The sequence below is a fragment of the Capra hircus genome, chromosome 26, assembly GCF_001704415.2.
Source record: "Capra hircus breed San Clemente chromosome 26, ASM170441v1, whole genome shotgun sequence".
Taxonomy (NCBI): Eukaryota; Metazoa; Chordata; class Mammalia; order Artiodactyla; family Bovidae; genus Capra; species Capra hircus.
The window spans coordinates 8,585,151-8,612,423 of NC_030833.1; the positions used below are offsets into that span (position 1 = coordinate 8,585,151).

General features: G+C 52.5%; 1 protein-coding gene across 1 annotated transcript in view; it reads right to left on the reverse strand.

Moving 5' to 3' along the window:
* The window catches only part of GPR26 (G protein-coupled receptor 26), a 28,163-nt gene continuing 2,864 nt past the window's right edge, over positions 1,975-27,273 (reverse strand). The window contains exons 2-3 of the mRNA XM_018041735.1: positions 18,354-18,467; positions 1,975-5,333 (exon numbers count right to left, since the gene is read on the reverse strand). Coding sequence (XP_017897224.1) covers positions 5,102-5,333; positions 18,354-18,467 — 346 coding nt within the window. The 3' untranslated portion in view covers positions 1,975-5,101. The remainder of the gene's footprint in view (positions 5,334-18,353; positions 18,468-27,273) is intronic.

Below are 27,273 nucleotides of genomic sequence, written 5' to 3' on the forward strand. Positions count from 1 at the left end.
AAAAACTTACATTATTTCAAAAGTCCCTTACATGTGGGTATATGTGATAAACTATTACATGGCTGGGAAAGATTGAAGGCAGGAGGAGAAAGGGGCAACAGAGGATGAGAGGGTTGGATGGCATCACCAACACAATGGAACTCACAATGAGTTCTGAGCAAACTCCAGGAGATGGTGAAGGACAGGGAAGCCTGGTTTGCCGCAGTCTGTGGGGTTGCAAAGAGTCGGACACGACTGAGTGACTGAACAACATAACACTGCTAAGACTGAGCAGATGCATAATGTTGGAACGTCAGTGCTAAATGCATATTTACATGGCACACCATGTGAGCAAATTGAACAGCCCCTCGCTTCGCCCCGAGACAGGTGTGAGTGTGAAGGGCAGGAGGGTGGCTGAACTGTTACTTGGCACAAGGGTAACCTTTGCAAATCTGGTTGTTTCTGCTGTGGATTCTTCCAGTTGTCCCCAGGAGTTATGCGCCCTGCCCACATGGACCCTGTGTCATTATGGAATGTGTACACATCCGTCTGAAGACATAGCTTCATTCCCTCTCAGGTGTATTATCAGCGGATGCACCCTGGTCAATGAGGTTGGTTTCCTAAGAGTGAATTTTGCTTGGTCTCCCAATTCACTGTATAACTTTGGATGTTCCACAGAAGAAATGCAATGAATTCAGCACCTCCCACCCTCCCACCCACCCTTCCTTTCTTCCTTCTCTTTTTCACTAGCTAAATTATGTGGATTTCCCCCTATGTCTTCTTTCTAAAAGAGCTCTAGTTTTGGAACTCCCAAGTTCAAGACCTTGACACCCTCCCTTGGGTCACAGATCACGTGCACTCTGTCTCAGGAGGCACGTCACCTCCTCAGCACACACCTGATCTCATACCTGGACACACGTCTAGCTCTCATCCCACCAAACTCCATACCAGACATGTTATTCATGCCTCCTTCGTGTCTTGTCACATGATCTTCCCCAGTGCAGGTTCAGGCCCAATGTCACCACCTCTAGGAAACCTTCCTGAACCCTCTTTCCCCACTGTCCAGTGTGTCAGCCCTCCCACGTGCCCCTAGCCCTGTGCACAGCCCACAAGGGCAGCCTCAGCCTCCATTCTCTAGAGTAATCCCGGTCTCCCCAGAGCCTGACTCAGTCCAGGGCTGCACACACAGAGGGTGCTCTCTAAATGTCAGAGTGAGAGGCGGGCATTCCTGCAGTGCTGGGCTGGAAACCGTGGCTGCCGTGGGCCACTCTCCAACCTCTCCAGAACTCGGCTTCCCTGGACTTTCGCAGACCACTGCTTCTGCACAGTGATCAGTCCGGGTCAGGCTGAGCAGAGCCTCATGTCCTAGCTATATTCCCCTCCTGATGCAATTACCTGGGAAGGCAGGCAGTTCCACTCACGGGGATGCCTCTCTCCTAGATAGCTGGTTCCCAGAAATGCCCAGGGCCTGCTCCTTTGACCTGTATGTGTGGAAGGAGGTGGAAAGAGGGATTTGACTTTGTGGCTGCATCTCAGTTGGAGAGCCAGGAACGAGACTGAGGGCCCTACATCTCTTCCTTCCACCAGAAGGGCAAAGGCAGCTGGCCAGAGGTCAGGCTAGCTCATTGAGGGCTTCATTCCAGATGCTGTGGATCTTTCAGGAAAGTAGTGGGAGCCCCAAGTACATCTAGGACCTCTCTCCTGCCCCCGGTGCCTGTGATCCAAAGGACACGAGAGGATGCAAGGAATTTTTGGCCCTGATAAATCATCCTCATTAAAATCATAGGTAAATGAGTGGATGCTGAATTGGGGTAAATTCTAAATATGTGCAGCCCATGGTCACAGCCCCCCCCAACCCGCCGCACAGGGTCACAAAACAGTCCTGCAAAGACATCAGCCATGGGCACGGATGTATGTAAAAGGACAGCAACCAGGACGTGGCCCGATCTCTCCATCCTCTCTCAGAAAGAAAGGCATCACGAGAAAGGAAACTAATTTCACAAACAGGAGGAGAGAGGTTTATTGCTCATGGTGACAGAAGGCTGAGCTGAGTCCTAGAAGGAAGGTACAGTCGGTGTGAGAAGAGTCAAGGCAACTTCCCCTCCTCCCCCGCCGCTGTGACTTGTCCAGAAAAGCAGGCAGGCTCTCAGGGAAACGTCTTTGGGAGGTCAGCTGACCATGAGACACACAAACCCCAAAGCCATGACCCTCACCCCTCAGCAGGCCCCAGGGCTCTGAAATCCCCTCCTTCAAGAAGCAGCATAAAGAAAAGTTGGAGCTGCAGAGTGACTGAGAAAGCCATTGTGGGTGGAGTTTAAACCTAAGAGTTCAGAGCATGTTGGGCTAGGAACTGAGCCCTGTATGTGGGTTTAGGATTTGAGACCCTCTCCATTCTAGGCTCTGTTCTCCAGCTTCTTGAAACGCTTTCACATCGAGCCCAGCTGTCCACCAGCGCTCAGCCCTTCAACATCAAGCCTTCCGCTGGGCTGCTGTCAAGGAAGTCATCCCAGGCCCTTCACAGAGATGCTGATCTGGACCTTCCTACGTGTTTTACCTGAGAAATCCATGTGACATTTGATAAATTACCAAATGAGGTAGATAATTCTCTTGGGAATAATGAAGCTGGGGAAATTTTATAGACTGTATATAGATGAATATAAACATTTATCTAAAGGTAATCCTAGCAGAGTTGGTGGATATTGATCACTAATGAAGTGATCTCCTTCTCACTTCTCCTTGGGTCTTGATACCTGTGTCCTAATAATGATGAAAATACCCGATCAACTGGCATATTGGGGGGACTGTCACCATGATGCCAGTACAACTGGTTCTGTTGGTTTGTTGGCAGTCCTAAGGTTTAGTATAAACTACGAAATGTCTCTTCTCAAGATATGTGGCATTATAGGCGACAGACCTTACTTTTTAGCTAAAGAAGAGGTGAAAGGAATCAAGTTGCTTCTGGGAGTATAATGTGTTGCCTGCACAGAGCAAGCAGGAAGAGGAGTTGACAGTTATTCCTCCAACCTGACGTTGATAAAAACTTATTTGACCGTTTGAATCTGACTATTGACCTCAGCCACTGGGTCACTACTCCTCCACTGCCCAAAGAGTATTTGTGCGAAAGAGGGACGGGCGGATTCAATGATGCACATTTTCCTGGCTCTTTGCTCGTCTTCAGCCTCACTGATGCTTTGGGGGTTGGGACAGCGAAGGGGGAACAGCTGCTTGATGCTAGGAAAGCACAACAAAAGTGAGTATCTGTTGTGATTCAAACCTGAGGGGCCAAAAGTGCTCTGAACCAGAGCAATTTTGTTTCAGTGGCACACAAAGTCCTGTATGGGCAGTGATGTGCTGGGAGACGTTTAGCAATGAGTTTTCAGTGGAGAAAAGAGCCTGGTTTGTAGCCTTTGCTGACTTTCATGGTATAAATATGCTCATCATGGCTGATTTCAAGCTACCAAGGTGATGTCCCAGAACGCGGAATTGGGAAGGGCTGTGTGCCACTGGCTCCTCTAAGCAGGTGTGGGTATACCTCCAGCTGCGATGGGGAGGTGTCAAGGCTTCCAAGGCTACGTTGGTATCCATGGAAACTTAGAAATGAGACAAGAGTAGGCCAGGCTCAGTGATTGGTTTTCTAAATGAGGAGCTAAGGTTAGTAAGACGCCATCTTTTCAAACATGCACACACTTGGCTGTTTTTCGATACTAGGGCCGCTCGGCAGTGAAAAGCATCAGGTTCTTCCTGGCTGGTCCCTGTGGAACAGAGTCCTCCCTTCTATGTCTCCAAAGTCAGGCTGTGCCCAGAAAAGGAAGGGGAGAATGAGTCCTCTGAGCCTTTTGCTCCCATCCTTTCCACCCTGGAGGAGTCATTTGTTAGAGTGAAGGATGGAAAAATAACTGCTCTTAGCATGCACACATCACTCAAAACGGTAAAAAGACAAAGAGGCAGAGAGCCTGGTCCACTCACCTTGTTTTGATGAAAACAAGATGGTGGCTGATAGTGAGCTGGCACAGTTTTCCGAGTTATGGTTTTCAGTAAAAATTCACTCTCCCATCATGGGCCCAGAGCACTTTCTGGATCACCTTGGGAAGCCTCTACTGTCTACAGAAACTAAGATATTGAACCCTAGGGATGATGGAACCAGGTGCCTTAAAATCAGGCTAAAAACCTGCTCAGGTCTGTTCTTCTCCAATCACCTCAAAGAACATGCCGGACAAGACACGTGAGACAAGGTGAAATGCTTCCTGCAAATTCAAGTCACAGACCAGGGTTGGGGGACCTGCCAGGCACGTTCCTCTGCCCTCTCCTTGGCTCCAATAGTTATGACATGTGAATCAGAAGAAGGTGACTTTGGGTCAGACTTCCAAGAACATTATTACATGTAGTACCTGCCTATTGAAAACCATTTGCATGCTAAGGTTGTCTACACACACACACACACATGTTAGCTTTGGGGCAGGGGGAGGGAAGAGAGAGAAAAGTTGAATCCAATATAACCATGTCTAACGCAACTTGTCAGCCACAGCTGGGTAACACTAGCCGTTAGACATTTTCCCCTTGGGCTTGGGGGCCCGAGGTCCCAGCTGAGCACAACTGAATTAGTACCAGCTGAATGATATTTGGATTACAGCAGCCACCACGGCATGTAGCCATGCCAGACGTGGAGCCAAATGGCCACTGCCAACCTCGCTCCCGGGGTGACCGATGCCCCACGGAGGTCACCGCTTCTTTTCAGCGTGGAGCCCAACGGTCCCGGGGTGAGCAAGCAGGTGGACACCATGCTTCCCCTCCTGCCACCAGCTGTGTGTCCTTGATCATGACCGCACTGGGAGTGACTCCTGGGGAGTCTCTGCTGAGTCTCAGAGCTCAAAGGAGCTTCTCAGAAAGAAAGGCCAGAGCACACAGCACGCGCCTTGGCCATCCTTTGGTGATAAACAGGGGCAGTTCAACGTCTGCCCTGCAGGCACCAGGAACCAGGCTTCAGAGCCGCCCCGAGCCGGGGGTCCAGCATCCCTAGGCTTGGAGGTGGTGGCGGCTGGCCGTGTCCACCCGGGCGCCCCGAGCCCACCCTTCCCTTCTCACCAGCCGCCTCCTTCCATGCTCTCCAGAGGAGCAACGTCCTTCACTCGGAGACCGGCAGAATGTTCTGGCTGTGGGAGTCCCCGGTGAGGCCGGAGGAGCGGAGCGATCGCCGGTGGAGGACCCTGTTCAGGATCTCTTTGCAGCTCTTGCGGTACTGGTGTCGCAGTAAGGAGTACACGAAGGGGTCGGACGCGGCCTTGCTGTAGGCCAAGCACTTGGACAGCACCCCCCAGTGGGAGCTGATGGGTACTGCAGAGGACAGCTCCACCAGCCTGTGGACAGAGACCCGGAGGGTGTCGGGTTACGAGAGCACAGCTGGGTGATGCCCGCGCTGCGGCCTGAGCCCCTGACCCCGGCTTCCTGTCGGAGCTTCAGGGTCTCTGAGGCTGCCTCCTCCAGGGACAACGACAACAGCAGTAACAACCATTAACAACCGTGGCCGCCCACCAGGCACGTCCTATTTAGGCCAGGTACTGCGCTATGACACATATTATATGTGATTTCATGGAACCCCGGAAGTTTAGACATCTCCACTTCACAGGCGAGGAAATCGACATCCAAGGACGTTAAGCACTTTGCCAGGAAGCTGCAAAGGCAGGATTTGAACTCAGGTCTGTCTGATTCGGGAGCCCACGCTGATCTGAGAAACGCACTCAGGGTTTCATTGCATCCAGGCCACTGGCTCTAATTCTGCTGCTGACTTGCTCTGTGACCCTGGGCAAGTCATTTCCCTTCCTGGGGCCTGGATGTTTCACATGAAAAGGGAGAAGTTGGATAAGATCATCTCTGTGATCACTGCAGCCAGAAGAGATGGGATTCTTTGCTCCAAATCCTAGCTCTGCCTTCCAAGGGAGGTTTGGGAGGAAGGGCTGAGAACAATTTTCCAAATATTCGGCAAAGCTCAAATAAGAATCTGCTGGTGAGAAAGGCTTCTTCTCAGGGCTGGGATCTGGGGAGCCCTGGCAATAGCAGCAGTAGGGGATGTCCTAACGTGACCTCATTCTTTAGGAGGAGGTGAGGGAAGAGGCGGCTTCTGTGCCAGAGGGGCTCGGTTCTGAGACCCATCTAACAACTCCATTCAACAGTGCTAAGGCCATGCTGTGAGGGAGTGACAGCCTTCCTCTATGTAAATAGAAAGAAAGTAAAATCGTCAGTCGCTCAGTCGTGTGCAGCTCTTTTCAACCTTATGGACTGTAGCCTGCCCTGCAGAGTCTGTCCATGGGATTCTCCAGGCTGGAGTGGGGTAACCATTCCCTTCTCTAGGGGATCTTCCAGACCCAGGGATCAAACTCAAGTCTCCTACATTTCAGGCAGATTCTTTACCGTCTGAGCCACCAGGGAATTCCCTCCAAATCAATACGTTAGTTCTTCTCTCACAAATGCCTCTAGAACCTTTGGCCATATTTGGACATTAACCAGAATTAATAGAAGGTACAAAAGGCCACAGAGCTGGGAGGGAGCTTGGAAATCATAAATTACCCTCTCCCCACCCACCATCAAATGAGGAAATCAAGGCCCAGAGAGGGAAAGAGGTTGCCCAACATCACACAGCAAGTCTGTGATGGGAGAGAGCCACTAACTGTGCTCAGACTGGGATCTGGCATCTGTATCCTTTCTGGGAGCGGGGGTGAGGGAGGGGTCGGCAGGATGGAAGGCAGGGTGCCTCTCGGCATGGAGGGCTGCCCAGGTGAGAACCCAGGGACCGAAATCACCGAGCTTGGGCTGTAACCCTGTGTTGCCAACTTGAGTGATTTTCCTGAAGGCTTCTTTGGGTTTAGGTCATAAAGATGAGCTCATGACGGGAAGGAGGAGGAAGGAAGCGGATGGGGTGAGATAACCCCTGTTGCAATGATCCCCTTTCTGGACAGATCCTTGATGTCTCCATTCTGAGGCCCTTCTATCTGGCATCCTGTTTCCAGCACCACTACCTGCCCTTGCCCTCCCACCCCGAGGGGCAATGTGGCCAGTGTGGCCAATGGTCTGCTCCTCTCCTTGGAAGCCTGAGTGGGGAAAAATGGAGCTGTTGGCATTTGGGAAATCTGTACTTTTAAGAAATCTATGTTGGGAAGTGATGAGCATAAGGGAACCAAAACCCCTGAGTCTAGAATTCACACCTAATAACAACAATGAAATAGCTGAATGCCAACACATTGTTGCTACGCGATGCCCGGTCGCTTTTCCAAAATGTCTGTCTTCTCCATATAGATAAATTCAGTCTGAGCATTTGAGCCCTCCTAGGAGAACTTATGAAGAGCCAAATAGCATCAAACCATCCAGCAAGATCAAAATTATTATTTGCAGGTTCTGTAGATTTCACAGAATAAAATTTTTGAGGACAATTTTAAATTTCACCATTTAGATAATTAAGAGGTAAAACCTATTGCATTTGCTTCTCAGAGATTTTATGTCCAGTCTGAACATGCCTGGCTCAGTAATGGCAACTCCCAGTTGCACATCTCCTTTGGGCCAAATATGAGATGTGCACACTCTCTGATCTTAGCTACCCTCTGCAGAATGGGTGTCATTCGTCCCACTTTACAGATGAGGAAATCGAGGCTCAGAGGGACTGCGCAGCAAGCCAGCATCTCCTCAATGGGAAGCCCAGCTGCATCTGACTGCGACCCACGTCTTGCTTGGGTGCCACGCTGGGATTCAAATCTCTGTGTTGCCGATTAGACAGGGTGAATTCTGGGGTCCCCCCCTGGCCCTGAGAACTCCCTTTCCGTGAAGTTGCCATGTGCTCCCCAGCATTTCTGTCATCCTCCTTCCACAGTGCACAGGACTTCTATTCCGAAAAGCCAGCATCTGGCCTTCACAAGGCCTCCCGGCAAAGAGATGCTTCAGGTCAGCCTGGGCCTGGGCACTGCTCCCACGGGGCCCCCGGGCCAGGGTGAACCTAGGAGGCTCCCTTCTGTGACTGGGTGTGGCTGGCTGACCTGCTTTCTGATTTTCCTATGCATGGGGACCCTCCCTGCCATGTGTCCGCCGTGGCTGGCTTTGTTCTGTTCCAGCTCTGACAGTTCCAAGTCCCTACTGCTTTAGGGGAATGGGCAGGGGTTTCTGTGTTGCTACAGTTGCTTCTTTCTAATTTCATATCTGGGCAGGGGATGGCCACGTGGTCCCCAGATGACCTTTGAGCAAGGGAACGCTCCAACCCGTCTTCTCACACCAGGCCCAGCCACCTCCTCCGAACACCCTCCCCTCCAGGAAAGGGACATTATTATTCCGATCAGTCACAGTTTCCTCGTGAGCAGGGTCACCGTGTGCTCAATGTGGCCTGCCACACTCTGCCTCTCCTCTCTGCTACTGCACATGATGGACTATTGAGCTCTGCTCTCCTGCCCCTGCCTGCAGGTCTGGCCCAAGAGCCCTGAGTTTAGGGGTTATTGGCTCAGGTGTTAGTTAATCAAAGGGGACTTGGTTTCCTTTCGCCCTAGCCCCCTGTTGTAGGTTGAACTATGTCTCCCCAAATTCATAGGCTGAAGTCCTAACTCTCAACACCTCAGCTGCTGCTGCTGCTGCTAAGTCGCTTCAGTCATGTCTGATTCTGTGCGATCCCATAGACAGCAGCCCACCAGGCTCCTCTGTCCCTGGGATTCTCCAGGCAAGAATACTGGAGTGGGTTGCCATTTCCTTCTCCAATGCATGCATGCATACTAAGTCACTTCAGCTGCGTCCAACTCTATGTGACCCCATAGACAGCAGCCCACAGGCTCCTCTGTCCCTGGGATTCTCCAGACAAAAATACTGGAGTGGGTTGTCATTTCCTTCTCCAATCAACACCTCAGAGCGGAACCTTATTTGGAACCAGGCTTGTTGCAGGTGTAATCAGTTAAGATGAAGTCCTGCTGGAGAAGGGTGGGCCCCTAAGCCCATGTGATGGCCGTGTCCTTACAAAAGCAGGGAGTCTGGGCACACATGCACACAGAGAGAATGCTGCAAGATGAAGGCAGAGACGGGGTGATGCTTATGAAGCCAAGTGACACTAAAGATGGCATCAGAAGCTCCAGGGGGGGCAGCGGGGAGGCCTGGAAGAGCACCCTGGCAGCTTTGGAAGGACCCACCTGCTTGACATCTCGATCCTGAACTTCCAGCCTCTAACTGAAGCTGCACAGTTCTACTGTTGAAGGCGCTCAGTGAGTGGCAGCTAGCTACAGCGGCAGGGCTGGGAAACAGACCTACGTCCACTGAGGAGCCTGTGGGTGTGCAGAGGGTGTTAGGCAGGATCCGGTTGTTCATGGGCCCCTGGTCATAACACCAACATGGCACCAAACCCTTTGGAGCTCCTGGAGCCTGTGGGCACCAAGGGCCGACTTTGGGGTCAGCAGAGGTCAACAGCCCCTTGGAGCAGGGCACTGGCCCTTGCCCTCCAGGGAGAAAGGTGTTTTCCCTACAAAGCAGGGCTCCCTGCCCCCTGCCCCCACTGTCCAGTGAGCACCAAGGTGACTTTCCAGGTCCTGCCTGAGGCGTGTGCCCGAGAAACCTCTGCCATCGGGCAGTGTGCCGGGGGAACATTTATACTTCTGTGCTTAGAATGCACACGTGTCTGTCCTAAACAACCTTGACACAGCTCCCCCGAGGAGCCCCTGGGTGAGAGCACACAGGCTGGGCAGCCGGTCAGGCTAGGGACTGAGGGGGAGGGGAGGTCAGGAGTCTGCTTTCCCAGGCATCTCGGATGGCTCAGAGATGGCAGTGAGCCCCTGGGGGTCCCAGGGCACAGCCTGGATATGTGGGAGGTGTGAGATGCTGCAGGATGTCGCTGCTGCCAAGTGGGAAGCTGAGCGTGGAGATGGGTGTTTATCTGACTCAAGGTGACCCAGAGCAGACACCCGTGGTCCTGGCCTACCTGCCTGTCCCCACCTCTGGACACCCTTTGCTCTGTATTTGTTCCGGGGGACCCCTCCAGGGAGCATCTCCCCTTTCTGGGTACAAGGCCCTCTGATCCAGGTCCCAGGGAGGTCTCTGGGCCAGCTGTCACAGCAGAGCGCTGACAGTCGGGAAGCCGCCCCCTCGGCCTTCACCCACAGGGCCCTCACACCCCACCTGGCAGCCTGGCCACCCTGGTCCCGGGAGGAGGATGGAGGTACCCTTGCCAGGACTCCTGGGCAGTCTCCAACCTCCCCACCCCCCCCAGAGAAACCAGTGTCTCAGCTCTGCTCGATGATGGGAATCTGCAAAGAAACTAAATTCTGGGGGAGAGAAGACCAGTAACACCAGTAATCCCAGACCCAGCTCCTCTTCTGGGTCCTCAGAGGCTCGGGGCTTTGCCAGCCACTTCCACAAACATGGTCTCAAGTGCCCCTTGCAGCGTCCCTTGCCCTTCACACGACAGGGCAGGACCTGAGGCAGAGTGACAGGCTGAGGCCACATGGCCTGGGAGTGGGGGGTGGATCTGAACCGTGGACTGTGGGTGCCGGGCAGAACCTCCCAGCTCCTTGAGTCAGTTCTAGGGTGCAGAAAAGGCCTTCACTTTCAACCCTCGGATTTAAAGTGGTAAATCGGTGCCCCTCTTCACACTTCCATGATATCATCTCTCCCCCCCACACACTCACACACACATTCACACACGCACACACACACACATTCACACATGCACACACACGCACATGCTGTGCACCACGTGCACCGCGGGCCACAGAACATCCTTTGGGAAGCAAGCCCGATGTCTTCTCAAGGCTTCTGGAGAATCTGGTCTGTGTATTTGAAGATATGTAGGTAACAAGCTGGGCTTCCCTGGTGGCTCAGCTGGTAAAGAATCTGCCTGCAATGCAGGAGATCCAATCCCTGGGTGGGGAAGATCCCCTGGAGAAGGAAATGGCAACCCTCTCCAGTACTCTTACCTGGGAAATCCCATGGACAGAGGAGCTTGGTAGGGTATGCTCTACGGGGTCGGAAAACAGCTGGACACGACTAAACAACAAAGTGAGCTTCAAATGCTCATGAGCCATCAGCATGGAAAAGGCCTTTGATTAATAGAATATTAGCACTGGGCATATTAAAGCCCTCTGCTGGCATAATCCCATGATTCTGAAAAGCCATAGTAATGCTGCTGTCGGATCCACAAAGGCCTCGAAGCCCCACTCCGATGATCTGAGATAGTCGTAATTACTTGTAAGCATATATCGCTGGGGAGACAACAGCCTTACAAATGCTTCTACGAAGTGCATTTTAATTCGGAAAACTGTAATTCGAGCTTCTGGATGAGAATCTGTTGCAGATCCTCCCTCACACCCTGCTCACACACTCTGCAAAAAGCCAGACTTGGCCCACTAGGGCTTTTGGTGTAAGTGTGTGAATAGAAGGCAGTGACCCCTATTAAGAGTGAAGGTCGGGGGGACTTCCCTGGTGGTCCAGTGGTTAAGAATCTGCCTTCCACTGCAGAGGACATGGATTTGATCCCTGGCCAGGGAACTAAGATCCCACACGCCATGCCTGAAGATCCCATGCCACGCCAGGGCAACTAGGCCCACGTGCTGCAACTATCGAGCCTACGTATTGCAACTCAGGCCCATACCCTGCAACAGAAGACCCCGTGCACCACGACTAAGGCCCAGCACAGCCAAACAGACGCAAAGAGTGAGGGTGGAGGTTTCCAGCGCATTCCTCTGTCATCTGACATGCCCCAAGATGCAGGCGCAAGGGGCTTTTGGGTTGGTTGGTACAATGCGGGAATCTGAGAGGTAAGGATGCATCGTCAGCGCTGGGCCACCCGCGTCTGCTGATGACTCCAGCTGCCGGTAGTGATGAGCTCTGGGCCCGACTCCAGGTCCGCACAAGCTGCTGTCAGTCTGGTGGGAGGTCAGAGGTGACTGCATGCAAACACTGCTGCTTCTAGTGAAAGGACTCACTCACCTACCTGCTTTAACCCACAGGATACTATGCTTAGGATCATGCCAAGAGGCCTGTGCCTAGGAAGTTGGACAAAAGCCTGCAGACGAACATGTCTATATTTTCAGTGCCTGGTCCCCAGGCTTTGGAGATGCAACATGGTCGCAGGGCTAAATTTTTGCCAACAGGCCTGGTGCTGGCCTTGAACCCTTGGATCTGCCTGTCGCTGCTGCTATGGCCATGGGCCACTCATCTCACCTTGCTGACCCTCCGTAACTGGGGATTCTAGCACTCGCCTTGAAGGAGAGCTGTAGAGGGTACAATCAGGTACCAGGTATTGGCATATCGTGGCTACATTATAGGTGTTGAACAAGTGATAGGCATGGTTATAAAGGGCCTTCCCAGGTGACGCTAATGGTAAAGAAACTGCCTGTCAATGCAGGAGACATAATAGACGAGGGTTTGGTAACTGGATCGAGAAGATCCCCTGGAAAAGGAGACGGAACCCACTCCAGTATTCTTGCCTGGAGAGTCCCATGGACAGAGGAGCCTGGAGGGCTACAATCCATAGGGTCACAAAGAGACACGACTGAAGCAACTTAGCACACATGCATGGTTATAGAGACGCCACATCCTCCAATAAGGGAAGTCTGAGGATCTATTTGAAGACTTGAGCGGTTCTTAACCCAAGAATGGTGCTTCCTGATCTGAGACAGTTATCAGGCAGATGTGAACAGACTGGGGATAAGGAGAAGGGACCCCCCGCTCCCCGCCAGCTGGACCTTCCTGATCAGCTCAAATCGGGGGCAGATGTCATACACAGCACAAGCCCCTTCTCTTTCTTGATGTTCTGATTCTGCTAGCTCCCGGTGTTTCCCATGGCTGATCTAACATCAGCCCACAGGCTTGCACATGTCTCCACCTATAAGATCGGAGGGGGAGAAGCAGCAAGGCAGGCTGCTTAGATGGAGTTTGTCCTTGTGGAGTTAGCAGAAATAGTAGTATCTGTATTGACGGCTCAATGAGGGGTTTAAGCACACCACTCGAGCAACTTGACCTTAATCATCGCAGAAGCTGCAGCTTTGTGGTTCTGAGTGGGTCATGGCACCAAGCATCTTCCTATATCCTCTGGGAGGAAGGAGAAGCCTCCATGCGGGGCAAGGGGACCCACGGGTGGGCTTTGGTTCCAGGCAGACCCTGGCAGGAACCCTGGCTGAGTCACTCACAGGACTGGCCTCAGAATCCATCTCAACAACTGTGCTGGCTTGCCACGTGCAGTGGATCCCAGCTGGCCTGCAACCAGCTCACTCTCCTTTGATGAGCGGCTGCTAGAGAAACTACCATTTCCATAACCCATGGCTCTAAGTTCTCCATGGGGAATCATTTGCAAGAAGTTAAATTCTCAGCTACATTTCAGAGCAGAGCCTGACTTCACTTCTGAGGCCAGGTAGATTAAGTACACACTCGGAAACCAGCTTGGGAACAACAGCAGAAGAATCAACTGCCACCAAAAATATGAGTGGTCCTGATTCCAGTGCTGGGATAGTGGGGGGTACACTTTGAGGAAGGCCTTGCATGGGTTATTTTATGCATTCCTTCCTAGAGGCTGACTTCTCCCCACAATGAGCGTGCAGTCCTCAGCCCTGACTCAGTGTACAATGGGAGAGTTTGGGTCCAGCTCCTTGGAGGTGGGGGTCAGGGCAAATGCTGCCCCACCCCCATTCTAGCCCACCTCGCCTGTTTTAGCAGTTCTGCTGCCCTGGCACTGGAAGTGCAGCTCAGGTGTGACCCTGGACTTACCCAGCACACAGCAGGAGCGCAGAAGGTCCCTCACACGCGATGAGCAAGTTCACACGTGCCCCCCTGCCGGGGTGTGCCTGGGGCCCCTGCTACCACAAACACTAGGCCCCTCATGGGAATCTCTTCTGTCCTCAGTCATGGAAGGGGCGTGGAGGTGGGGCGTGGGGTAGGGCGTGGGCAGGGGAAGGTGGTTCCAAGACGGGTGTCATCTCAAGAGACTTAGCCACGAGGATCTGCCGGCCACAAAGTGCCTGCCTGCCACTCTGCGCTGGGACCTGACGTCCCCTCATTCAGACCCTCGAGGACTCCTGCCTCGATGCACTTGACCCACAGAGGAAGCCATTGATGTGGCCACTGCTCATTCTTGCCCGTCTAGACGAGCTGCGCCGAGCAGGGCGCTGGACAGGGGAGGAGGCGTTCTGAGCACTCTGGCAGTGCAGCCAGAAGGACCATCCCAGGAACCAAGGTGTTCCTGCTCAGAAAAGAACAATCTAGAGGTCAAGGGGATGAGGGAGCTGGGAGTAAGAACACGGGCACGCCTGGACCCCAGATTCTCTGACTAGAGGCCAGCACTGTCCAACAGAACGAGAAGGTGAGCCCCGGGCGTGAAAAGAAACATGTGAAGTTCTGTTAACTTCAAACCTTATTTAATTCAATATATCCAAAATAGCACCATTTCATCATGGAATTTATATGAAAAGTTTTAACTATACTTATATTGGTGGTTTAGTACCTGGTCATGTCTGACTCTGGCTACCCTGCGGATTGTAGCCCACCAGGGGATTTTTCAGGCAAGAATACTGAAGTGGGCTGCCATTTCCTTCTCCAGGGGATCTTCCCAGCCCAGGGACAGAACCTGTGTATCCTGCATTGCAGTCAGATTCTTGACTGCTGAGCCACCAGGAATCTCATATATAGACACATATATGTGTATGTATGTACATATATGTATGTGTGTGTGCAGTCGTGCTAAGTCTTGGAAACCCAGCATGCATGTCATACCTACGGCACATCTCAGTTTGGACAAGTCATGTTCAAGTATTTCAGTGGGACCCGTGGCTGGTGGCTCCCCTGTGGGGCTCCAGACCTGGCCCACGCTGTCCCTTCTGCTGGGATTGCCCCCTGCGTAGCCACGCCCACTTCACTCGCTCCTGCCTCAGAAGTCTGAGACTTTTCCCCATCAGATGCCCCGTCATGGGGCTCCATCCACGTGGGAGGGGCGGATCTACAGGGTTGCGCCCCCCTCACAGGAGGTCTCCTGCAGAGCCCCACCAGGCCACGCCTCCCCTGCCAGTGTCCTTCAGGCTCTGCACAGAGAAGGTGCTGGGGAAACGCATGTCAAAATGAAATGACGGGGTGTTTGCGTGTTTTGGCTTTGCCAGTGGTCATTTATGGATGTGAGAGTTGGACCATAAAGAAAGCTGAGTGCCGAAGAATTGATGCTTTTGAACTGTGGTGTTGGAGAAGACGCTTGAGAGTCCCTTGAACTGCAAGGAGATCCAATCAGCCTATCCTAAAGGAAATCAGTCCTGAATATTCATTGGAAGGACTGATGCTGAAGCTGAAACTCCAATACTTTCAGCCTTTCCACCTGATGCGAAGAGCTGACTCATTGTAAAAGACCCTCATGCTTGGAAAGATTGAAGGCAGGAGGAGAAGGGGATGACAGAGGATGAGATGGTTGGATGGCATCACCGACTCTATGAGTTTGCGTAAACTCTGGGAGTTGGTGATGGACAGGGAAACCTGGTGTGCTGCGGTTCATGGGGTAGCAGAGTCAGACGCGACTGAGCTAACCTTGCATGTTTTCTGAGCTTGGTTTAGGATGGTTCCTTTGCACACACAGGAAAGTCAAGGTAGTGGCTGGATGGGGTGGTGGCAGTGGGGGTGGGGGAGGGTTTCGCAGAGGTTTCCTAACCATCTCTTTTCCTCCCCCTGTAAGTTGCCATCTGTCCCCACAAAAGATGAACAGTTTTATGAGTGTTTTTTAAAAGTCCAAATGCACCATGTCCATTTGGAGAGAACATATTGAGTTGTGAACCGACCGTCAATTTCACTGAAACAGTTTTTTTTTTTTTTCTGGGCACCATTAGAGGGAAGCAAGCTATAATCAGAAAAAAGGAAAATTTTGTGGGGAAATGCGATTAAGCCAGGGAAAAATCCAATAGCTTAAATTTGGAGCTGAATTACCTATTGTCCTCTCAGGGTTCAAGTTCACCTCATTAGCCCATAAGTCCCCTTTACTGTGGGAGCTAAGAGAAGGGGTGTCCGCTTGCCCTCCTTTCCTGATTCATCTCTCCCCCCTCTATCTAGGCCCCTTTAGCTCACACGCCAGCCAGTCCCAGGCCAGGCACCGTGGCTGGTGCGGTACGTAGGGGAGGGAGGGTGGATGCGTCCAGACCAAGCCCATGACACACACATGCTCCCCGGGCTTGAAGCCCTTAAACGCTTACAACAACCCTAAGGGGCAGGCACTGCTCACTTCTGGGTTATAGACGACAGGTTGGAAGCTCAGAGAGGCAGTATCACTGGCCCAAGGTCACACAGCAAGCAGGAAGCAAAGGAGCTGGAGTTTGAACTCCAGAGCCCAGGCTGACAAACTCTGCAGCCCACCCTCAGAGAGCAACTGAAACCCATTCTCCTGTTACTGTCTGGGCTTCCTGTCCCACAGAAACCGCATCTCTGCAAGTTCTGACGTTCTCGCTAGGCATGGCAGACCTACACTGGGGCTCCCACCCAGGGGTGGTTCTGGTCCCCAGGTTGCCTAGATCTGTCAGTGTCTGGGGACATTTCTAGCTGTCAAAAGTGGGGAGTGGGAGGGGAGAGGCGCTGCTGGTGGGCAGTGGTAGAAGACAGAGGGGCTGCCAACATCTCACGATGCACAGGACACCCCCACCCACAGCACAGACTGTCAGGAGGGCTGAGGTCTCGTGGGTAGTTCTAGAAGGTAGAACTGATGGATCTGCTCTGCTCAGGACAGACTCATACAGAGATCTGCAGACAGCCTGACACCCTGCGTTTAAAGTGAGAGGTAAGCCCACCAGCCTTCCCCCAGAGGGCGTGGCTACCACAGGAAATGACAGTGAGAGATGCTCTGGGCTTGTGCTGTCTGGAGAAGAGAAGACAGGTGCTGCTGAGGGGAAGACCGGCTCACTGCCCATCAGCAGGGCCCCCAGGACAGATGTCCTCCTGGACTGCAAAAAGCAGGATTGGGAGCATGGGTGGAACTATGGGGAGCCAGGCTTCAGCTCAGTGTGAGGAGCGACAGGGAGAGACAGAGGGGCTTGGGCACAGTGAGCCTCTCCTCCCTGGAGGGCCACCCCTCTCTGGAGGATGGTGAGGCAGGACATCCTTTCCAGGTCCTGGACACCTGAGGATGCAGGAAGGTGCTGGGGGACAATGGGGGTGCTGAGGGATGCTGCGGGATGTTGAGGGATGTTGGGGGATACTGGGGATGCTGAGAGATGCTGGGGGATGCAGGAGGATGCTTGGGGATGCTGGGGGATGATGAGGGATTCTAGGGATGCTGGGGGATGATGAGGGATGCTGGGGGATACTGAAGATGCTGGGGGATACTGAAGATGCTGAGAGATGCTGGGGGATGCTGAGCGATGCTGGGAGATGCAGGAGGATGCTGGGGGATGCTGAGAGATATTGGAGGATATGGGTGCTGAGGGATGCTGGTGGTTGCTGAGGATGCTGAGAGATACTGGGGGTGCAAGTGGATACTGAGGGATTCTGGGGATGCTGAAGGGAGGCTGAAGGTTGCTGGGGGATGGGCCATATGCTCTCTATTTCACACACACACACACAAACACACACACACACACGCACACAAAACCCTGCACAGCTCCTACTTCCCAGGCTCAACATCCAGTTTCCAATAGAATATCAAAATCCTTTCTGTTTTCATCTGCCTAAATAGTTAAGTCATTCTGGATACAAATTTGTGTCTGCAGGGGTGTTTCCTCTCCAGTGAGCAAAACTGAGTGGTTAATACTTTTTTTTTTTTTCTGGTTACAACATGTAAGGAAAGTTCTGTAGTTGGAGGAGGTTGGCTTCTGGAATGTACAGCCCTGAGGCCATTGTACTGCAACCTTGGCTGGCATGGGGGGTGGGGACAGGGAGAGAACGTGACAAGCCACAATGCCTGGACTCACAGCGGCAGATCCTGGAGCTGTGGATGAGTGGGCCTGTCTGGCTGGGCATGGAGCATGCTCCCTGCGCCCTGGGCAGGTGGCACCTGCTGATCATGGTGTCTGGGCTGGGGATTCCAGGGGGGGCTCTCCAGCACTCGGTGGGCAGCAAGAACCCACGCCCTGCAGGCTGCTCTCCCCTATCTCTCCTCCCTTGTCTCCTCCTTTAGAGCTTCCTGGGTTTGGGGACTGAATATTAGAATGATGTGCTTTGCAATCAAGTGGGGAGTCTCACCACCTTTCAGTCCTAAGTTTAATCCAGAAGAATCTGAGGCTGAAAAGCAAAAGCATACGGCCTCCTTCTCCCTCATCTGTCAAGTTCTTTCTCATCCTCCGATCCACCCTCTGGAAAACACGTGGCCAAGTGAGGCCCGCCATAGCTTAAGGCCACGTGGGCCGGCACGGCTCTCTGGAGCCCCGCACCCAACCCCACCTGCCCCAAGCTCTGGGCCCGCCGGTCAAGCTCACCTGGTGATCACGTAGGGTGCAAAGCACACGAGGAAGGTGCCTATGAAGGTGCTGATCTTCTTGGTGGCTCGCTGCCGCCTCCTCTTCTGCTCCTCCAGACAGCGTTCCCGCACACTGCGCACAAGAGAGGGAGGAGGTGAGTCACGGGGCGGGCCGGCCAGTCACAGGGACTCACTATCGTGCATGCAGGTGGTGGCTGCGAGAGCAAGAACTTGACCATGGAGCCAGAGAGACCCGAGCTCAACTAGGCCGTAAGCACGTGACCTGGGGTACTTTGTCTGACATCACTGGGTCATCATCTGTAAAATATGGAGAGTAATACAACAGAACTCTGCACACAGGGGCAAGGGGAGGGTGGACCAACTGGGAGATCAGGACTGACGTATACACTGAAGTGAAAGTGAAGTGGCTCAGTCGTGTCCGGCTCTTTGCAACCCCCTGGACTGTAGCCCACCAGGCTCCTCCGTCCATGGGATTCTCCAGGCAAGAATACTGGAGTGGGTTGCCATTTCCTTCTCCAGGGGAGCTTCCCGACCCAGGGATTGAACCCAGGTCTGCCGCCTTATAGGCAGATGCTTTACCATCTGAGCCACCAGGGAAGTCCATGTATACACTATCATGTGCAAAACAGATAAGCTAGTGGGAAGCTTCTGTACAACAGGGGTACCTCAGCTTGGTGCTCTGTGATGACCTAGAGGGCGAGATGGGGGGTGGGGTGGGAGGGAGGCGCCGGAGGGAGGGGATTTCTGTACGCGTATAGCTGATTCACTCCGTTGTACAACAGAAATTGACACAACATTGTAAAGCAATTGTTCTCCAATTAAAAAAAAAGAAATGACATAGAATAAAGTGCTGCAAAAGGCTGCTTTGAGAATTAAATGCCTGAAGCATACAAAGCAATTAGCACAGTGCCCAAGCAAGTGCAAATAAACACACTCCCTAGGTAGTGTCTCTAGTTCTTACCTTTCCCTTACCTAATTCTTATCTCTAATTCTTTATCTTTTGATCCTGCTAGGTGCTACTTGTCCTGCCTTACAATGAAGACCCTGAGTTCACTGAGGCCAAATGATTTGCTCAGCTGGTAAGCGGTTGCAGAACTTGAACGCATGTCTGGGTGACTGGAGGCAGGTACCCTCCAGCTGCGGCAGCCCGGACTCTGTGTGCACTGTGGCCCAGGCTTCCTTTCCTCCACACCTTCAGCCCTATTTCTTCCACCCCAAAGCCCCAGCCAGCCCAGGGCGACAGACATCACTTTATCAGGTGACTGAAACTCCAGTACTTTGGCCACCTCATGCGAAGAGTTGACTCATTGGAAAAGACTTTGATGCTGGGAGGGATTGGGGGCAGGAGGAGAAGGGCACGACCGAGGATGAGATGGCTGGATGGCATCACTGACTCAATGGACACGAGTCTGAGTGAACTCCGGGAGTTGGTGATGGAGAGGGAGGCCTGGCGTGCTGCAATTCATGGGGTTGCAAAGAGTCAGACACGACTGAGCGACTGAACTGAACTGGTGTTTGAAGAAGTTAGTTGATTCCTTCAGAGATGAAGCTTGGTGAAGCTACAGGACCATTAAGTCCCTGGAGAATCGGGGACACAGCTCTGAGGATGCCCACCTGCACCTCTAACCACACCCTGTTCCTGACTCCGCTCTGCTCCCCGCCTTTCGAGAACTGCCATCTCAGGCTGGCTGGGAGCAGCGGTTCTTGCAACCCCTTTCCTGCAGCCTCAGCAAAATGAACAAGCAACATCCGGGCTGTCCATCTCCACAAGCGAGGCGTCACGTCCTCCAGATCACAGGACCCAACGTGGCCATGTGTTTCTACTGTTTACTTATTTTTTTTGACAATTAAAAATATATTGATTTATTTTAATTGGAGGATAATTACAATATTGTGATGGCTTCTGCCATACATTAGTATGAATCGGCCACAGGCATACATTAAAATAAATGACATGATTGCAGAAATGAACGGGGAGGAAGACTGTGGACAGAGTCATCCAGGAGTGAAGGTAACTTGGCAGAAGTCAGGCAGGGCTGCAGAGTGCATGCACGCGTGCATGATCAGTCTCTCAGTTGTGTCTGACTCTTTGCAGCCCCACGGACTGTAGCCACCAGACTCCTCTGTCCATGGGATACTTCAGGCAAGAATACTGGAGTGGGGTGCCATTTCCTTCTCCAGGGGATCTTCCCAACCCAGGTCTCTTGTGTCTCCTGCATTGGCAAGCTGGTTCTTTACCACTAGCGCCACCTGGCAAGCCCAGACCAAGCTCTGGTGAAGGTGAAGTCGCTCAGTCGTGTCCGACTCTTTGCAACCCTGTGGACTGTAGCCTACCAGGCTCCTCCGTCCATGGGATTCTCCAGGCAAGAGTACTGGAGTGGGTTGCCATTTCCTTCTCCAAGGAATCTTCCCAACCCAGGGATCAAACCCAAGTCTCCCGAATTGGAGGCAGACGCTTTAACCTCTGAGCCACCAGGGAAGCGGGACATGGAATTTTTTGCCCAAACGCCCTGGTCCTGCTTCCAGAAGGTGTGCAGGCATCATCCTTGGCCCCATCCTCCTAAGGGTGGACTGTGCCACCTCTGTGCTCGGCTGGAGACCAGAGACATGACATCTGCGAGCGACATGTGGACGCAGATCCTGCAGTGTCCACCTTGTACACCGGAGGCCCCTTTCTGTGCTGGGGGAGCCAGGCTGGGAGACAAGGCAGGCGGGCTGTATGTACAAGGCCAGTTCTGCTCTCCCTACCACGTCTGAGGAGCCTGAGAACCCTTAGCTTGAACCCAGTCTTGCATCGCCTGTGTCTCCTGCATTGGCAAGAAGATTCTTTACTACTGAGCCTCCTGGGAAGCCAGGCTGCAGTGACCTGACACCAAACTAGGTCAGTCTGTTCAATGAAGGCCAGGAGTGGGGAGGACGTTCATGAGCCAGGCTCGTGAGCAGCATGGGCGCAAAGGCAGCCTCCCCTTCCCTCCACAAGAACCAACATTCTACTAATTAATCACAGCTCTTCTTTGTCAGATTTCTGGTCACAGATGGACAATTCCATGTTAGTTTGGACTGGTCCCCTAAAATTCCTGCAGAATTTTTTTCCCTCCCTTGACTGTATCCTTCCAGGAATTTAGAAAGTTGAGAACTGGAGTCTGGCCCAGTACAGACAGATTTCATACTGGCTGAAATGTATTACTCATGACTAACATCATGAATTAATTTCTAATCACTCATATCAATAGCCACCCACATTTCTTGATTTCTTAATTTAATATATACACCACTTTAGATACTGTGATAGGGGTCCATTTGCATTCATTGATTTGATACTCACATCTCTGTAAGATAGTAAGTTACTCAGTCATGTCTGACTCTTTGCGACCCCATGGACTGCAGCCCACCAGGCTCCTCCATCCTTGGAATTTTCTAGGCAAGAGTACTGGAGTCGGTTGCCATTTCCTTCTCCAGGGGATCTTCCCGAACTAGGGATCGAACCCAGGTCTCCTGCATTGCGGGCAGACACTTTACCATCTGAACCACCAGGGAATCCCAATCCTATAAGATTAGGACTGATAAAACTGTAATCTTCACTTTTTCAGATGAGACAGAGGCACAGAGAAGTTAAGTAACTTGCTCAAGATTGCACAATGATTGGGAGAAGGGCAGCAGTGGGGTGACCAACTTGCCCCGGGCAATCAGGACCGTCCCAGGTTTAGTACTGAAAGTCCTGCAGCCTGGATGGTTTACACAGGACTGTCCAGTTTTCAGACCGAGGATCCCACATCTGAGGACCACTCTCCGTCTCAGGCAACCCAGGATGGTTGGTCTCCCTACATGATAGCCGTAGTTGAACCCAGGTCATCTGACTCTGAATGTCACCTGCCAACTCCCTGGGGTCATTACACCTCCCTGGGGATGTGTGTACGTCACCTCATTCAGAAAATCTGAAGCATACAACCAAGAAGGCAGAGAACAGAAGAGCAATTTTGCCTAAAGTCACACAGCAAGAGTCATCGTAAATCTTTTCACTTTCCATTTACACCTGGGTGTCTGTAGCATCTTCTTACAAAGACCTCTGGCTCTTGTGACTTGTGCAGATACAAGTGGGCATGGAGAGAAGGCACGGGTCCCCACCCTGGACATCTGGGTGCAGTGAGGTGATCAGCCCGTCTTGGTTTGCCTGAGACGGTCTTGATTTTCAGGCTCAAAGTCACACATCCTGGGAGCCCTCAGTCCCAGGCAAATCAGAATAACAGTCACCCTTGCGGCGTGTCTGGTACATTCTTTACAACACCGCTTGTTTTAATAATGAAATCCGTCAATCAAAACTCTCAGTACGATCAGCGTAGGAATGGCAGGAGGTGTGGGGTGTGAGCTGGGAGTCCTGAGTCATCGCAGTACACTCCCCCACTGGAAGGAGCATAGGATTCTGCACATCTCCTTGAACGTGAGGATCAAAGTCATTCGGTAAATGACTCATCAAGGGGCACCAGAGAAGCTGGTGGTAACACTGGAAGCTGGCCCTCTTCCGGGGTGTGACCTCCAACCATATTTTCCATTTCTCCAGTACTCTACATTGTAGAGTAACCCTGATCAGTGAGGAAGCTCTGGCCATGTGTCCTAGTCCCAGCTGTGCCCTCACAGCTGTGTGGCCTCAGGGAAGTCACTCAACCTCTCTGAGTCCAGTTCCTCATTTATCAGAGGTGGATTTCACAGTTAGGCCTATAGCTAGAGCATCCACTTAGCAGAGATAGAAGGGACTCACCTGCTACCCAGCTCTGGAGGAGGGAGAAGCTTCCTCTGCCCCCCAACCCCACCCCTGAGGGGGCACTTGGGTTCCTGCTGAGGGTCTGAGGACCCAACTGTCTCCCCAAGAGCAGCATCTCTTCCTCCCACCACAGCAGACAATCCTGCCCCTGAGCCTTGAAGAATATTTAAAGACAGACATTCATTAAAGCTTTGAAGGTCCTCAAAGGATAAACAGAAACATCTCAGGGACTCTCCGAGGAATAAAACAGACCCTTCAGAGGCTAGCGTGATCAAGGTCACTCTTCATTGTAAAAACCTGTGGGGAATTCATTTTATCTGTTCCTGCAAAGCTTTGTACAGGAGAGAAAGATTAAACAGCAGGCACTCCGCAGACACATTCCTTTTCTGGGTTCCCACACTACGAAGCTCAACATCTTGTACCCAGAAAAACGTAACAAGAGTATGCCATTTGAATTAATGAACAACCCTTAAGAAAATTAATACTCAATCATTTTAAAGTGACCTTATCAAAAGAGATGATAGTAGAAGTCTGCTCTAGCACAGATTTTTTCAAAGCTGAGAGTTCAGAATCTTGAGCCTTTCAGACAAAGCAAGGCTTATCAATAGAATGTCAAGCTGTGAACCCTTCCATGGCCGAGAGTCCTCTCTGGTTGATACTGAGAGGTCAGCACACAAGCAGCGCCAGAGCCAGACCTCTGGGCTTAAGTCTATGCTTCTTGTACTGACCTGTTGTGTGGCTTTAGGCAAGTTACACAGCTCTTTGTGCATCAGCCTCTTCATTTCTAAAATGGGGACAATGCAAGTACCTGTGTGGCAGGATCCTATTGAGTTTAACTAAGTAAACAGCCCGGAAGGAGCTAAGACAGTGCTTGCTCAGAGTCAGAGCTCATTCAGTGTGGATCCTAAGTATTATTCATTCAGTATATATCTATGAGACAATGACTATGGCCCAGCACTACCTTGAACCCCCAAACTCCCTCCCACTGCAAAATTTCTCTTCCTATATTTATGAGAGAGAGCACACAGCGACTAGCGACTATTGCCAGGTAAGATCTGAGCTTGAGTCTGGGCTCCCATGCGGTGCAGAGGCTGAGAGGCCAGAAGCTGTCTTGGCCAGGTTTGTTGGCCCAGAGTGCAAGCGCAGCGCCAGTGTGTGTGTGTGTGTGTGTGTGTGTGTGTGTGTCGGGTAGGGCGGAGCAGGGGGGCGAAGTTGGTTCCAAAGGCTGTGACAAGACACAGCATTCCCTTGAGCCAAAAGGAGATGGGCTCTCCTGGTGACATGTGAGGTCAAAGACATGTTCCCCAGGAGGCTTCAGGAATGGGGCAGAGGGATGGATTATCCTGGGGATATCTGAAAAGTCAGTACATGAGGTGACTGTGGCTAAAACATTGTGGGGCGTGGGTCCTGACTGACGCACAGAGGACAGTAGCTGGCCCAGGACTCAGAGAGACATCGGGATTTGCCTTCCGGCTTTTAGGAAAATGAAACAAAAGGCCAGGAAACAGGTTGACTGACCTGGAGAAAAGCCTCGAGTTTGGGGTCAGGACTGGTGTGAGCAGTCCTGCCCTGAGACCTGAAAAGTGGGGGCCTGTCCTGGGCCCTGGATACTGAGGGACCCAGGCCTGCCCAGGAAGTGAGGAGTTCAGGGCTAAGGGGATGGGCACACTCAGAACCCACATGCTCCATCCTAGACCAAGCTCTGTGTGTGTGTGTGTGTGTGTGTGTGTGTGTGTGTGTGTGTATGTGCTAAGTCACTTCAGTCATGCCCCACTATTTGCAACTCTGTGGACAGTATCCCACCAGACTCCTCTGTCCATGAGATTCTCCAGGCAATTATACTGGGGTGGGTTGCCATGCCCTCCTCCAGGGGATCTTCCCAACCCAGGGATCGAACCCAAGTCTCTTGTGTCTCCTGCATGGGCAAGTGGGTTCTTTACCACTTGTGCCACCTGGCAAGCCCAGACCAAGCCCTAGGGACATGGAATTTTTTGCCCAAACGCCCTGGTCCTGCTTCCTGGAGGTGTGCAGGCATCATCCTTGGGCCCCTCCTCCTAAGGGTGGACTGTGCCACCTCTGTGCTCGGCTGGAGACCAGAGACATGACATCTGTGAGCAACATGTGGACACAGATCTTGCAGTGTCCACCTTGTACACCGGAGGCCCCTTTCTGTGCTGGGGGAGCCAGGCTGGGAGACGAGGCAGGCGGGCTGTGTGCACAAAGCCAGTTCTGCTCTCCCCACCACGTCCGAGGAACCTGAGAACCCTCAGTTTAAACCCAGCCTTGCAAAGCGTTATAAATGCATACTTCTCAAGGCAGAAGGCTAGAATATCTTTCATTTAACAGTTTGTAAGTGCCATAGACTTGATGCTTTTGAACTGTGGTGTTGGAGAAGACTCTTGAGAGCCCCTTGGACTGCAAGGAGATCCAACCAGTCCATCATAAAGGAGATCAGTCCTGGGTGTTCATTGGAAGGACTGATGCTGAAGCTGAAACTCCAATACTTTGGCCACCTGATGCAAAGAACTGACTCATTGGAAAAGACCCTGATGCTGGGAAAGATTGAGGGTGGGAGGAGAAGGGGATGACAGAGGACGAGATGGTTGGATGGCATCACCGACTCAATGGACATGAGTTTGAGTAAACTCCAGGAGTTGGTGATGGACAGGGAGGACTGGGGTGCTACAGTCCATGGGGTTGCAAAGAGTCAGACACGACTGAGCAACTGAGCTGAACTGAACTGAAGTTGAATTTATTGAAATTCTCAGTATTCATGTAGATGGCTTGTGAAACTCCATTTGCACTATTGCCACATAATCCATAAAACTTGGGGGCAGATCCAGGTGGAGCCACAATCTAGATCTGTTAAATATGGCAAGTGCCCCCTCTTCCCTGAGGGCCGCAACTTCTTCATCTACAAAATCAACAGCACAGGGAAGGCCCTTCCATCTGGCTTTGCACAGTTCTGAGACCCTCTGGCTCAGCTCTCACCCTGTAGCCCTTGATCACAAGCATGCGTATGTTTCACCAAAGGTCCAGTCTGAAGTCATGAACCTGTGCCGGCGAGTGGCGCCCTCAGCTGGACGCAGAGAGCAGGGCTGCGACATCAACACCAGGGGTCCCCATGCAGGGGCCCCCAATAAGGCTCCCCGTCAGGGCTCCCCATCCGCGTCCCTGAGGGCACCAGCGACAGGATCTGACTATAATTGGTTCCAAGTTGTGATCTGGGAGAACTGAAGCCAGTAGACTGACTGGTTAGAGCCCAGGTGGGTAAAAACTTAGTAATTCCCAGTTCCTTTGTGCCTGCAGTAACCCGAGAGACCACTCCAGAAAGATGGGAGAAGGGAGGGTCTCTCAGGGTCCCTGATTCAACTTAGAGCTGAGAGTCCCTGACCTTGCGGTGGTGCTGAAGCAGAGGAATCCAGCCTGTCATTCTCCCTGTCAAATGTTCTGCAGGAAGAGCCAGCATCCCTCGGGAGCTTCCTGACAAATGCCACCCTGGGCCTCAGGGAAAACTCAAAATTAAGTCCCAGGAGGCCAGCAGGGCGGTGGCTGTGAAGGGAATCTTCCAGTGAACAAACGCACCGTGACTTGCCACCCTGGACAAGGAAGTCTGACTTCTACTGATCGGGACTGGACTCCCCCAGCTCCTGGCACCAACTGGCCCTGGAAGCTGCCTGAAGCCTTAGTGCCGGAGGTTCGGGGGGCCTAGGGGCAGCCTCCTTCCCCGCTACCCCAGAGCTAACTGTGCCGTTTCTCACTTGTGGGGAGGATGAGTTTGGAGCCTCCAAAAAACAAGCCTGAGGATCCACTGTCCAAGAGCCAGTGCCCTCCTGTGAGGCCAGCGCTCACGCTGTCCCTCTGGGAGTGGACCCCATAGAAAAGGGCAGGCTGTGGCCACTGAAGGGACAGGGCTGTCGCGCCCGCCCACTCCTCTGCAACCTCCGACCAGCCTCCGCCAGCGGGGCCTGTTGGAATCAGCACAAGGCAATCCCCCCCCCCACCATCCCCCAGAAGCCCTTCCTCTCCCTACTGAAGGCTGCTCTTGCTCCTTGGCCCTGCAGGACCCCAGGGCTCTGGGGAGAGGGTTTCCTTGGGGCTTCCTGGGGCTCAGAAGTGACGAGCATCCCCCTGCCGGGGTGGGGGGGGGCGGCGCGGA